General features: G+C 44.3%; 1 protein-coding gene across 1 annotated transcript in view; it reads left to right on the top strand.

The window, feature by feature from the left end:
* Positions 1–15,228, top strand: part of stxbp5l (syntaxin binding protein 5L) — a gene marked incomplete at its 5' end in the record, with an annotated part of 257,766 nt that overhangs the window by 205,677 nt on the left and 36,861 nt on the right. The window contains 4 exons of the mRNA XM_084085444.1: positions 2,490–2,641; positions 4,600–4,668; positions 7,065–7,130; positions 14,232–14,345. Of these exons, the coding sequence (XP_083941570.1) occupies positions 2,490–2,641; positions 4,600–4,668; positions 7,065–7,130; positions 14,232–14,345 (401 nt within the window). The remainder of the gene's footprint in view (positions 1–2,489; positions 2,642–4,599; positions 4,669–7,064; positions 7,131–14,231; positions 14,346–15,228) is intronic.

Below are 15,228 nucleotides of genomic sequence, written 5' to 3'. Positions count from 1 at the left end.
TCCTTGAGGAAGACTGACAATATGTCTGGCAAGAACCAACTCCTCCACTGGCAGCCGTCCCACTACCGCCGCCGACGGACGGATGGATGGATGGACTCCTCCCACGGCTCTGCCAGAGAGGAAGTATGGCATAGCAACAGCGCGGCCGTATATCCATTGTCTGTGCTGGACCGCCGAACCCCCCAACCACATTTTATTTCCTCAGAAGTCAATGTTAGCGCTATTAGAGCGGCACCTTTACTCATTTCTGTTGGAATCCTTCCTTGATGGACTGCAGTGATCGTCCATTATTTTGGCGTCTGTATTACAGATAAATGTACTCTGTCTTTTTAGACTTCTCTGGTTTTCTACCGCTCTGTGTCATATCCAATGTTTCTATGCCAATGAATCTCTATCTTTTTAACAATTTAAATCCTCTATACTTGGTAATGCTGACCTCAGTTGGCTCTGTACTTGGTCCACTCTTTTTTCCCCCTGTAGCTACTGTACATATCTTAGCCGAAAGAAAAGCTGATCTGTAAGCTTGTAGATCTGATATTTTCACTTTTCAAAAGATTCGTAGGCCTACTTATTAAACTAAACTAAATGTTATCCATCAATGAAAAGCCTGTATTGTTGCATGTTTATATCCATCGTTCAAATTTAGAAAGCACCCGTCGTTCCAGGGATGACAAATGCTCCATCTGTTTGTGAAATCACTTTCCAACTGCATATCCGTTGTGTCACTGAGTCATCAGGCAGATAATTGAGTTAGATAGCTGCCGTTTCAGTCTATCTGTATCCTGTGTAAATGCAGCCTTCCCTGTTTCTGCCCTGCCACCTCGCCTACACACTGTCTCCAATGTTATTCTCGGCACGCCATTGAAATGTAAACCCTTTGAAAACAACAGTATACTGTATACAAATGAACGATTAGAAATTCATGAAAGTTATTGAATGAGTGTCCTCTGGGTCACTCACCACAGAGGCCTGCAAGATAATTATGGATTTATCAATGAAAAAATAAATCAATTATTAATATGTAAATATAGAGCTATTTAACACTTATTCTAAGAAGAAACACAGTTTTCAAAGTTTTGTTTAATTTCCAACAAAGTAACACATGAGGAATTATTAACACAATTTCCAACAAACAAGTTACAGGGCCCTTAAAAGAGATCAGCACCACATAACTACTGATAATAATGTTTAACAACACAGGAAGGAAGTGAACTCAACCAACACACCTGACATAATGACACATGATGGAGGCTAATACATTGATGGACCAAACTAATAAATACACACAGGGGAGGGCAGCACAAGTAACTAGCTAAACAGCACCCACACAAGCCACAGTCCCCCCTTTCTATTAGAGTCCATGGTATGATCCACAAAGAGAAATGAATGAATACAACTTAAACCAGCAGCTTTAACAATAATTATCAAACAACATAAACTACTGTAAGTGTGTTTACTCTTAAACAAGACTAAACAAACACACTTGTTGTGTTTTATGTATTAATTGACTGGAAAGTTAATTAAAACAAAGTTAATTAAATAAATGGTGGCGGCATGGGCGTGCAGTCTTAACTTAATGTGTTACTTAAAGCGCAGGTCATTGTATACGCCACATTCCATTCACTATTAAGCTCTGCAATGTGGCCTTTTCAAATGCCACGTCTGAACGAGATCTCCAGTGTCCACAAACATGGAGGCGGCCATTCCATGTCATTCCATTCACGTTTTGTTGATGTCTGCTGAGACGAGCCGAAGAAGACATGTCTTCCCACGTCTAATCCCACAGCCACGAAGGCAGCTTTAGCTAATGGCACTCAAGCCTCCCTCATCCTTCGGAGCGAGCTTCACGGTTCAACTTGCAGCACTGCCATAAGTCTGTAACATACCGTATGAGTCAGTGTTATGGACACTATGTGCATGTAAATATAATCTGTGTGACTAAACAACTCTGGTATCCAAACACTGAATGTTAGCGGAGCACTTCATCCTTGTTCAACCTTATCTGCGCATAATTTGTCGTCACTAATGCTCATTATAAGATGGCAACATTTCTGTCTTCTCACTCTGTGTCTCAGAGGAGGGCTGTGGACATTTCAGGAAGAGAACGGCTGTCATTTCTATTAGCTTGAAATCCCCATCGACAATGTCATTGGTGTGAGTAGATGGAAATGGTACCATGTTATAATGAGGACTGATTAAGATATGGTTGAAAATGGTTGAAGTGCTCCTTTAATTGGACCCCTAAGGGTCCATTTGGTTACGTTTCTACACCTTAGGAGTTACTGATAGATGTAATAAGACAAGGATTTTGCAGTGTAATAACAAGAGTTGTATTGTGTGTGTGTGTGTGTGTGTGTGTGTGTGTGTGTGTGTGTGTGTGTGTGTGTGTGTGTGTGTGTGTGTGTGTGTGTGTGTGTGTGTGTGTGTGTGTGTGTGTGTGTGTGTGTGTGTGTGTGTGTGTGTGTGTGTGCGCGCGCGCATGTGTTCAGTCTTGCATTGGGGAACTGTAATGGCCTGGCGGTGGTGGATTACCTCCAGAAGACCATCCTGTTGTGCATGTCCACCCTGGACCTGTACGGAGCCACGGACCCCTACCAGCGACTCACACGCTCCCCACGCAAGAACAGACAGTCCACCTCAGGTATAGAGGGACACACACACACACACACACACACACACACACCATCCATGCCAGTGCTCCGTATAGGCAGAGCAGCACTGCGACATGGGGTGCATGCAACAGGTTGCATTTGTCATTTCACAGTGGCATTATATGCATGTTGTCGTCTGGTCTCTCTCTCTCTGTCCTTCTTTCTTCTGTCTGATATAGCCCCCCACCCCACTTGCTTGAACACAAATCTATAGTCAAGAGATCCCCCCCCCCCCCCCCACACACACACACACACCCACACACACACACACACACACACACACACACACACACACACACACACACACACACACTCCCACCCACACACTCCTCTGATTCCCCCATCCCCTATTTTTTGCTGTTAATCGATATGGGCTATACATCCTCCTACTGTTCTACAAGTGAACACACACAAGAACACGACCAGTAGTGGACAGTAACTAGTTAAGTAGGTCCTGGGTAAGACCCTGGTTTCATCCCACACCAGAAGACATGCATGTTAGGGCCTAACGGCGTAATAACTCCTGATCCCGTTGACTTCACAATGCTGATCAGGATAGCCTGTATCAGATTACTGGTCTTTAGAGCTGGAGCTGGTCCCCGGTCGCTGCTCAGTGGCTGGGCTGCCCGCTAATGGTTAGCTGGTTCTCAACCTGATTTTATGGATAAGGAGGGCCCACGCAATTATTTATTTATTTTATCCTGAAAAGTAATAGTTTTGAACATACCCGTATGAGGTTTAGGGTTGGGGTACCTACCATACACATTGGTCAAAATGTTATTTACAAAACAAAGAGTTATGAATTGCAGCTTTAAATGCAGAGGACAAATTCTAAATGTGTGCACAAACTCATGAAGCAAACAAACAACCACTCAAGTAATGGTGAAACACGGCGGCTTTTTTTTTTTATCTGTCTATAAAAGCCAAGCTTTTAAATCCCAGGACACAGTGGCTGTTCTAGCTTCTTCGATTTGTATTTTTTATTTTTTGTAGCTTTTGCGTTTTTTATTGTTTTATATATTTGATGTTGCATAAACTCCCACAACCATACCCGAAAATACCCAACAGGTATTCAGGCCTCTATAAAAGCAAGGTGAGGAGGAGGATGTGTGGTTGAATGTGCTTTATATCGAACCAGCGGGGCGCTTTGTGCTCCGGCTGTCTCTCTGGTAAAGTCTCCCAGGGTCACGTCATTCAAATCCCTTTTTTCCACGAAGCAAGCGAAACCCTCCCAAAATAGATAATTGCCCTGTCTTTCTCTGCGCCGTCCCGCTGTGTTCACACTGCTCCCACAGACACAGCATACTTGTTGTTTCCACACATATATTTATGTCGATTGGCTCTCCAAGTGCATTCATTCACTCACATCTTTCATACGTTTTTTATAATCTTGCCATTTCCTCGCCCCCCGTAGACTTTGAGATGCATTTTTGAAGAATTATGTTGTGGGGAGGATAAAACACTAAAACTAGTGGTACACACTCTGTAGCCCCGAGGCATGAGTGCACATGAGACAATGCTATGTTTTTACAGAAAGCAATTATTCCTTGTAGGAGGGCTATACATATTTATTGTGATCAGGGGGGGATTACTGCTTCCTTTGCTGCATAATAATGCTAGTTTTTCCTGTACGCTAACGCAGCAGTAAAGGTTCTTCCTGCAGTAGAGCAACGCGTATGTCCAAATCACGTCGGCTTTGGTGTTTTGGTACTGTAGCCGGGTATCTTACGTTATCTCTCCTGCCCCCCTGACACTAACTTGGGTTTTGCTGCTTGCTCTCACTTTCTTTTTTTCCACTCTAAGCCTGTGTGTTCTTTCTCTCCCCCCCCCCCCCCCTTCCCTCCGCTCCCTTCCTTGATACCTCACCCCCCCCCCACCACCCCCACTTTCTTGGGTGACTCTGTCTGCCTGCTGCCTGGTGTGGGGGGCATGCTGGCCTGCCTGACAGAATTTTGCATGCGTGGCCTCAGTAACTTTTATTCCGATTCAAAGAAAAGGAGCCGTACCTCGTACCAGAGTAAGTCGGGCCTTTCTCGAAAGGCTGGGGGCCATTGCCGGGGTGCCGTGTGGGGGGGGGGGCGGGGGGTGGGTGGATTTGAGGGTGAAGATAATGGGCAGAGGCGAAGGCAAGGGGACACACTGGAGAGATGATTGGAATGAAATTGTCAGTTTGCTTTTGACCAAAAGGACCGGTCAGACGCCCCGGGAACCTGAGGTCGTTTCCATCGTTTTCGGCATTTCTCGCCATTCTGTGCAGCAACTGCCCTCCTATTCCAGTCATGTCCAGCAGTGAGTCCTTTTGTTAAAAAAAAAGAAACTACCTTTGAGTTATACTTCTCAAGGGCATCATTATAAATAAAGAAGTTTCACATTTGATGTAATTTTCAAGCAAAGCTCAGAGGGACGGTCGAATAGAGCCGCGTTCATCCACCAGGTGCACTAATATTCAGTACAAAGTACAAAATGTTTCACAATTCAATGCTTCAGTGAAGTTGTAATAAGAGTGTCCTTCAGTGTCTCTGTTAGCACACACTAAAGCCAGTGTAAATGATTGAAGGGACATTGAGTTTTACACAATACTGCTCAAAGTCAAAAAGTCCGAAATAATGGCACATGCATGTCTTTTAAATGAGCCATAACCACATGAACCCTAGCATCGCTATTCTGGGGTGAAGGTATAGGTTTATTAATGAACGCGGCTTTATCGCCCTACGCCGACACAACTGGGGGAGGGAGGGATATTTCTGGGACTCTTGATCGAAGACCTGCACGATCTTGCTGAGATCAGGTTGGTCTTTTATTTCACCTCAACTGCACATTGTCCTTGTGAGTAAAAAGGCTTTGCACTGCATCGTTTCACGACGACAATGCCACCACGGTGATGATGAAGCACACAACCTGAAAACCGATCATTGGAGAGAATAGGCTCTATGCACAGCAGCCACATTAGAAAGAAATTGGGCCTCTTCTTACTTCCTCCACAGGTGTTACCAATGATACTAATGAAGGCTATGTTCCATTGTGGTCAAACAGAGTCAGGGTGCTGATATTGTGCATGTTGGCTCGCTGGAAACACTCTGCTACACCAGTGGTTCTTAAAGTGTGGACCAGGTACCCTCATGGTTCCTTGAGGGTGTTCCAAATTGCCCCTTACGTGTCTGTAACTCTGAGAGTGTGCAAATGGAACCAAATGGACCCGTAAGGGTCCATTTGGTTCCACTTGCACACTCTCAGAGTTATGGGGGTCCTTGAAATTAAAAGGTGTGAGAACCACTGTGCTACACTAAACGGAACAGAGCCTTCATTAGAATCATTGGTTACACCTGTGAAGGAAGTAAGGATTTCTTTCCAATTTTGGCTGCTGTGAATAGAGACTATCGTACACATGACACACGTATGGAGTGAAACGTTGCCGTGCAGGCCTGGTCAGCTTTGGTGACTCTGCGTTCAGCCACTCTGCTCCTTCAGAACAGTAAGGGAGAAAGTATAGCCTTGGGAACCAGCAGTTCCCGAGCCATGTTGTGGCCCATATAGGTCAGAAGCTTTTCTCCTGTTTCCTTAGTGTGAGGCGGCTTGATGTACTGTACAAGTACACCCCCTGGACATGTAGTATGTCACAGGATGCCCCAATCCAAACCTTGATGCTGAGTGCCCAGCAGGGTAACCATTGTATAATCTATAATCTTTTGTATGGCCGGGGATTGAACCTCAACCTCCCAATCTCAAGGCGGATACTCTACCCACAAGAACACTAAGCTGGTAACAGAATAAAACAGTGGTTTTCAACCTTTTTCATGCCAAAGACCCCTAAATTGATATATTTTTGGCCGTGGACCCCCAGCTGAAAAGGTTTTGTGCCAGGGACCCCAGAAGCAAAGATTTGAGTTAAAACATATATATATATTCAAAGATTTGCACACATTTTCAAGATTTAAAAAAAATAGCAGATCTACAAACTAGCGCGGCACTATGAGCTTGTAGATGGTTAAAATGATTGTGACGCTGTGTTAACTAATTTTGCTGGGGACCCCCTGGTACCCCCCAAGGACCACTGGTGGTCCCCGTACCACTGGTTGAGAACCACTGGAATAGAATATTAATTGTATCATTACATCTATTATAGTATTATTTACAGAATCTATTCTTTTTCCAAAATAGTTTCCCGAAAATAATTTGAAAGGGAACACAGAAATATTATCCATATTTGCCTCCCTCCTTCATATAGTATGCCTGTCGTAAATCATACAAAGCAGAGACTGTCGAGAGACGGGAAAACGTTTCCCTAGCTGTGTCTTCAGGATGTGAGTGGCTGAGCACAGCAAACAGATGTGACCGTAAAGTGACAGTGAATGTGACAGTGACACGCTCTGTCTGTTCCACCTCCCTGTCCTCCTCTCCTCTCGCCGGCGGCAGGCCTTACGGAACTCTCCGACAACCAGCAGTCCATGGACATGGAGAGAAGCAAGTCACCCACCTCAGGTAACAACTCATTCACTCGCACGCACACACACACTCGCACGCGTACAAGCACGCACACACACGCACACGCACACGCACACACACACACAAGGTGAGCTAAAGGGGGTTAATGTATGTTTTGTAATATATATATTGTAGTGGAGTAAAAGTAACATTTTTGCCTCTGAGATGTAGTGGAGTACAAGTAAAAGTACCGAAAATTGGAAATACTCCAGTAAAGTAAAAATAAAAATACCTCACAACTATACATAAGTACAGTATACTTGAATAAATGTACATAGTTACTTTACACCACTGACAGACGCGCGCGCGCGCACGCACGCACGCACGCACACACACACACACACACACACACACACACACACACACACACACACACACACACACACACACACACACACACACACACACACACACACACACACACACACACACACACACACACACACACACACACACACACACTCCCCCCCCCCATCCACCCTATGTACTTCCATTTCTTCTGCTTCACTCGTCGTGCATCAGTTGATATAGCGTCTGCTCAGGGGGGACACTTTACCTGTCACTCCATGTAAATTGTCTGTTGTTTAAAATGGCAACTGTGCCAGAGGTATTAGCATGCACACAACATTTTACGCATTGATATTCCTCCAGATTCTAGCACTGAACAAACAATTTTATAGTTTGTTTTCCACTTCAGGTTAAAAACTACAGGGTATAAAAAACATGGCAGACTGCCTAACACTGACCTTATAGTACACATATAGTGCATTGGTGGAAAGTAACTAATTACATTTACTCAAGTGCAGTACTTAAGTCAACTTTTGAGGAAGTTTCACTGGAGTATTTTCAATTTTCAGTTCTTTTACTTCTACTCCACTACATTTCAGAGGCAAATATTGTACTTTTACTCCACTAATTATTTGAAAACTTTAGTAACTAGTTAATTTGCAGATCTACTAGCTTGTAGATCTACTATTTTCAAACATTTTAGTACTTTTACTTTTGGTACTTTAAGTATATTTTGATGCCTTTTGTACTTTTACTCAAGTAACATTTTAAACACATGCCTTTTACTTGTAACAGAGCATTTTTATATTTTGGTATTGCTACTTTTACTTAAGTAAAACATCTGAGTACTTTTTCCACCACTGGTACACAGTGATGTAAGCAACACAGCACAACACATTAATAATGAGTGTGTTAGATTTTAGGTGTGTCAACACTGTCTATAGACAGTAGTGACACACCTAAAATCATACTCGCACATTGCCCGTGGCTCTAGTCTGGTCACAACACACTCGTTATACATTTGGTGCTGTGTTGCTTACTAGTCTGCCATGTTTTTAATCTGCTGTAGTTCACGCCCATGGAGCCATGAATAGCAAATACTATATTTAAAACTATCACTTATAACCTGGACATTAGTTACACAGAGAGTTGTTTTGGAATGTATTATAATAAAAAAAAGTATAAACTATATCATAACTTTGCCTTAACTGGCCTCCTATTTACTTCATTTAATTCAATATTGGAATACTCTTGCCGACAAGAACCGTTCATATCGGCAAACGGCACTGTCGTGCGACAGAGGCATTGCTCTGTTCTCTCCTTTATGTCCGCTCCGAGTGGGGGTTTTGGAGCTCAGTAGATGTACCTGACATCTTCTGAATGAGCTACGGGTTTCATATTCACAGCACAACAGAAGGACGGAGCAGGTGGAGCGCCGGGCGAGAGAAATAACCATTAGCCAATGGTTTGTGTGTGTGTGTGTGAGAGAGAGAGAGAGAGAGAGAGAGAGAGAGAGAGAGAGAGAGAGAGAGAGAGAGAGAGAGAGAGAGAGAGAGAGAGAGAGAGAGAGAGAGAGAGAGAGAGAGAGAGAGAGAGAGAGAGAGAGAGAGAGAGAGAGAGAGAGAGAGAGAGAGTTAAGCCCATTTCATACTTTGACACATGTCGTGCGTTGAAAATATTAGATCTATAAGCTTTTCAACACATTGGATATTGCTAGGAGATTAGGAAGATGTTACTTAGTTGTTATGTGTTGTGTCTAATTAGTTGTAATGTGTTTGTTTGACTTGCAGCAGGTGCTGTGTAATGGTCATGACTGCTCTCAGGTTATCAGATTACAGCTGTGTGTGTGTGTGTGTGTGTGTGTGTGTGTGTGTGTGTGTGTGTGTGCGCGTGCGCGTGTGCATGTGCGTGCGCGCACAGATGAGAAGAAGCCTCCCAACTGGACTCTCCATGTTTACCCATTACAACCATGCTTTGGTCTATTTTCAATATTACACGCATCAATCCAAAGTCCTCTTTTGGTGGTTTAAAATCAGCGAAATTGTGCTTTAATGAAGAGTACAAATAGCTGATCTACAAGCACACAACGCATCTCGACACGTTGTAAGCTTGTACATGTAGATCTGCTATTACAAACAGGGATCTGCCGGGGTAGCTGATGTATCTGATGATAAATTCATAGAATTACCTGTGGACAATGTAAACTTCCGTTGCTGTATAGAGGGCACTGTAACGGCTACATTCCTGTTTGTATAGTGATACAGGAAACAGGAAGTGTGTTCTTTAGCAACCCATAGAGCTACACTTTACCTGGAGAACGTAAACAACATCCCTGCCTACTCATTTCAATGAAAGTTGCTCACCCAGTGCATACATCCATAGGGAGACCGTGATTCCGGGTTGGGCCCACTGGTTTGATGACATGGGTCCATTAATATGATCATTCTTTATGCACCTATACGTCACAAACTACTTCCATGTGCAAGCCCGTGAGTCGAGCCCTTTCGCTCATTTATGTTTTGGGTCCAAACCGGCCCAAACGTGCAGTACCATATATGGCCACTTGGGGTAGGGGGGGCAGCTTTTGTTGTAACGTTTCCTGTCCTAAATGGATTGAAAGTGCAGTCCTCACCTTTGATTGGCCTTCCCATAAGATTATGACAGGCGTGATATTTTAGAGGAGACATATGCTGACATGTAAATGATCACGTAATGTCTCAGTATGGATGCGTGTGTCTGTCACATGTCTGTTCATTGTGTAAAGTTGAAGGCCTGGACTGGCGGCGCAGCAGAATGTCAAGGGCTGACTGGTTCAAGTCTTGTGATCATTTTGAAAGGTTATGGTTACCCTGAGACAGAGCTTTACACAATGGCTGTCCCATGGAAATATCATGTGTCCTAAAATGCCATCCCATCCAGACTTTAAGATGAGTTGTTATGGTCCGGTTGATGCCGAATTGATTTAGGGATTTACAAAACCTTCTTTGAGAGAGTTTCATGAATCCTACGCTGTAAAAAGCTCAGTGTTACGCAGGCTACACACTCCAACCGACATCCAAAGTTGTTTGTATAAAGAACTACAAACTGATATAATTCAGAACTTCGGCAGTGCCTCTCAGAACTTTGTTCTGCTGTTCTCCGAGATGTTCTGACTAGCCAAAAAACAAGTGCAGACAGTGTGATTGGTCAGAAGTTGGTCAGACGTACAAGGGGGGCATTCTTTTCGTTTACGCATTCAGCCTAAGGCTTCATCCTTCATGCAGCGAAAGCAGTAATAGTTTTGAAGAGACGTTGGCAGGTTAGGAGGTACTATTCTGACAAGCCAACCTCCAGGAGGTATAAACACCTCTGAGTGACCATGCATAAACACAACCTGTCGCAAGAAATGGCAAAACCTCTGTACATCCGTGACAGATATCCCACATCGCGTCAGAGGTAGATCCAGGTACAAATAACACTGGTTCCAGCGCTGGCTGTAAACAGCTTCAGTGGCTTGAGCGATGGATGGAGCGAGCTGCGGTGTTGCTAGGCAGATTCCTCGGGCTATATGGGCAGATTAATGAGTGGGCGGGGTCTGGCGTTCAGTCTCAGAACTGAGTTCTAAGGCGGTATAGTATATAGAAGGTACTTATTCTACCATCGCCCCTGACCACATTCCTGTCGTTTACTCATGAGCCCATTTTGTTAGGGTGATTGAATAGGCTACTTTATTAAGGTACAGGCAGTACAACGAGTTAAAAACAGAGAATTGCTTGTGGTCCATTAAACATTCAACACTCAAACAACTGGCCAAAACAACTACACACAAATGTAGAATATCAAAACATACATTAAATTCATGATAACACAAAAGGAGGTGGGGGTCCCGGGATAAGACACATAGAGGACGTCGCTCACAAGGAGTGAGCCGTTTACTACCCTGGGGGAAGGAAGGCTAGCCAAGGGAAGGAATTTAGCTAAGTACAATTTGAATGTTCGTGGAGCCGTGATTTTAGGTCGGCTTTAAGCTTTAATGGGGAAGTATCAAGAGTCTGAAACAGACAGTGAAAGGTCTTTTTTATTCCCCTCTACGAACAATGTCGATTAGCAGTGAAGGAAGCATGTCGTGGCATAGTGACCTAGGTCACGGTCAGGACATTCCATTACCAGCCTGTCATTTTGTCAATTAGACAGATAGAGGGAAAGCAAAGGACGTCTGAGATGGAGAGACGATGCTTGAATGAGATGGACACAGGCCGACACCTTTTATATCGAGTCGTGTCCATTTTCATTTCCCATTTGCTCAGAGAGGAAGACAAAATTTCGCCAATTAACGATATCTGTGGAGACAGCGTTTGTGGAGTAAGACTGGCCGCATGGTATGTGAATTATAGGGTATAACTGGAATACCATTTTCAGTTTAACATCATTTTATATAGATTTTCAAACTAAAGTAACCCCTAGGCCTAGTTAATTGAAAGTAGTCAGCTTATATTTTGAAACATTTGGCATGTGCAGTTTATGACCAAGTACCACATTTTTATGAGGATGTGGTGTGCTTACAGCACTGTTTCTCAACATAGGGTCCGGGGACCACCAGGGGTCCAAATGGACCCTTACGGGTCTGTAACTCTGAGAGTGTTCCCATTTGTGGAGGATTTGTTTTTATCAAATGGGAGTCCGTACAATTGAAAAAGGTTGAGAATAACTGACTTTGCAGACAGGGTGCGATTAGTCAATCAGTTTTTACCGCATGCGAAAAGATACACGAATCGAACTGGGTTCGATTGAAAAACAAAAAACGCATCGCCACAGCCACTCACCGCACAGCAAATTCGGAGCCGGTGTGCATGAGGTCATAGAGAACCATGTGTTCATTTAAAATTATGATATTGTTCTTTTTTTTCGTGCAAAAAATCGCACCCTGTCTGCAAAGGCCTTTACTGTACAGCACTATTTCTTTATCTCTGAGAGCATATATAGATACCTTTACTGATCTTGTGAGGAAAACGGCAGCAGTGAATGACACCTCCTTTCTATGGGGATTTGTATCCCCTTGTGGTCTACTGATAGATGATTTTTCAGGCCAGTTTTGAAAGAAACCAGTGAGTACAGAAGAGTCACATACATCACACTGAAGACACCAGCAATCAGTATTGATAAAAGCATACAGACACATACACCCTATACAACCATCCTGCCTGGTGCAGAACAAGTTGTTTGGTCTTTAGTGTTTTAACGACCACAACGTCCGTGTAGGTTTGTGGACGCTCTTCTCCTGCCTTTGTCGACAGAAACATGCGGTTTTGGTAATTCTCTCTTTTCTACCACCCTTCTGAGGCCATTAGAGTTCTGTCTGGCTGTCATACCTGCCAGCCCCCCATACCCCCCCCCCCTCCCAAACTCCACAGCTTATTAAGAACTGACATCATCTATGTGTCAATACCTTCAGTCCTCATGAGGAGACGAGACAGGACTTCTTTTCTCTCTCTCTCTACCTCCTCCACTCTGACAGACGTTCCTCCTATCGTCATTAAGCCCCTTCAATTGACGCCTTGTTGGAATGGCTGCTCCACCATCCTCTCTTGTTAGCGCGTCGCTCTCCTCTAGTGCTTTCCTATTCTTTGACATCCCCGGGGTGTGTTATTGTGTGTTTTTACGGCTTACACGCAGACGTCTCTGAAAGGAAAGCTTGACGGCTCACGTAGCGGGCGGATATAGCCTGTGTTTGACCAGGTTCACTCGTGAGACGGGCTAATGAGCCGACACTGCGGCGAGCGTCGCTGACCTAGCAGGATATATTTAGAAAGCAGCCTCTCAGCAGACAGGGACACAGCTCTGGGGAAACTTAACAGCCAGCGTTGGGGTTGAATTTGAGCCTGTTCCACCACCTGTAGCGCTCAGAATCTCTCCTCGTTAACACGGGTGGGTGCCTGGGTGAAGAAGCTTTGAACACGCATCCAACCAAGCTTTTCATTTGACGTTTTTCCTTTTACGTTCAGTTTTTTTTGTCACGCTGGTAGATAAGCGCCGTGCGGTAGAGATAAGCGCCATGCCGAGATGGTTAACTATGAGATTGTCAGATCAGGAAGGCGCTTTGATCTTGGAATTTACTTCAAAATCCTCTTTGCATTTCGCCCCTGTTGTGCGTGCCTCCTCATGTTAAAGCTGAAAAGGTTGCATTAAAAAATATGTCATCTTTCATTGCATGCATTAACATTATCTGAGCTGTATGCAGTCTAGTAGTTACATATAGGCTGCAATAGTCGTGGCAGCTGCGCCTTAGCATTACTGTGGTTGATAGTGATAATCCACTGTATTGAGTCATATAGTAGTGGTTGTAGTTGTAGTAGAAATAGACATACTGATATATGCTGTATGTAAATACAAGTACTATTAATTTGGCGGTAAAGCATTTTTTGCTGGTCATACAGCCTGTCTTTCTAATGATATTAACTTTTCTTCTTCTTAATTTCTCGTCTTTTTAATTATTTTTAATGAGTTTCATTTTATGATGTACCTCCCCCTTCAGGGGTGGTTCTGGTTATAATGGACACGTAAACATAAAAACCTGTCACAGGACTTCACAGGTCCTGGAAAGTTTCAGATTATTGAATGTTCTGGGTTACCCTTCATAGTGGAACGGTATAGCATCTAACCTTTAACCACCATGTCATCACAAAACCTCCCTATAGGTGTGTGACCTCTCACCTGCAGGTCTCTCTTTCCTCCCCCTCCCCCCAATTCAACCCCCCGCAGTGTTTGTCTCTCTCTCCCCCCTCTTTTTGCCCTGAAAAGTGTGTGTGTGTTCTGTGGGCTCCTCTATTCCAGTTCATTACCCAACCTCCCTACACAATGACCCCCGCATCCTGCCAGAGCCCGTGGCCAGTCTGAGAGGCCACAGCGGCAGCCACTGCAGTCCAGTCTTTTACTTACTGGACAATGGTAAGAGGAGCCATGTTGTCCAACGGATGGAACCCATACTGTGTCCCTCGCTCCGTCATTTTGCTTGGGGTGCCATTCATTGTTTGGGATTGGGGGGGGGGGGGGGGGGGGGGGTGGAGTGTTTTGGACCAGCAGGGTGGTTTGATGTTGGACGGTGCATGCAATCAGACTGTGTTTTCTAGTAGGCCTCGTCTGTCGCAGCTTTTGCCATGGTACTCGTATTTATGCGGACTCTCCACCTCCCCCCCCCACCCCCACACCCCCCACCCTCGGCTGCCAGAGGCGGGCGGATTTCGTGATGTTTGTTGTGCCAAACCTGGTCCGTGGCCTTTCCATTCTGTAAGCTGTGCTGCCAGTCTCCACTGTAATGTTGTAATTTTGTGCCTCCGCTGGACGTGACTGCAGTTATCCTTCACCAGTGGAAGGCCAGTGTCCTGGCCAGTGTTTTGGCCCCTCTCTGTTACTCCTGTACATTCACCGTCTGCACATTAAAGGAGCACTTCACAGATTTTCAACCATATCTTCATATACTCCGTCTTCTGTAAAATGGTTATGATAAGATGCCGGCAATTTCTGTCTACTCACAAGACGAGTGCTGTGGACAGTTCAGAAACCTGCCTACAAATGTGGGCCGTCTTATAATGAGCATTAGTGAGGACCAATTATGTGACGATAAGGTTGAAAAGGGGAGAAGGGCTCCTTTAACTCATCTTCACATTGTCTGCCATCGCTGTTCCTTCTCTAACCGCATGGTGCTGCCATGCTGTGACAGTAACCAAACATGTTGCTTCAGCTCACCTTGCACTTATTTTTTTCTTCTCATCAAGGTTTTATTATAGGCTTTATAATAGTTTTAAATTTGTATTTTGACTTTTTCTTTTAA

The sequence above is a fragment of the Gymnoscopelus microlampas genome (assembly GCF_963454915.1).
Source record: "Gymnoscopelus microlampas genome assembly, chromosome: 17".
Taxonomy (NCBI): domain Eukaryota; kingdom Metazoa; phylum Chordata; class Actinopteri; order Myctophiformes; family Myctophidae; genus Gymnoscopelus; species Gymnoscopelus microlampas.
The sequence above is the reverse complement of the archived record's forward strand: the minus strand, read 5'-3'. Positions and strand labels throughout refer to the sequence as shown.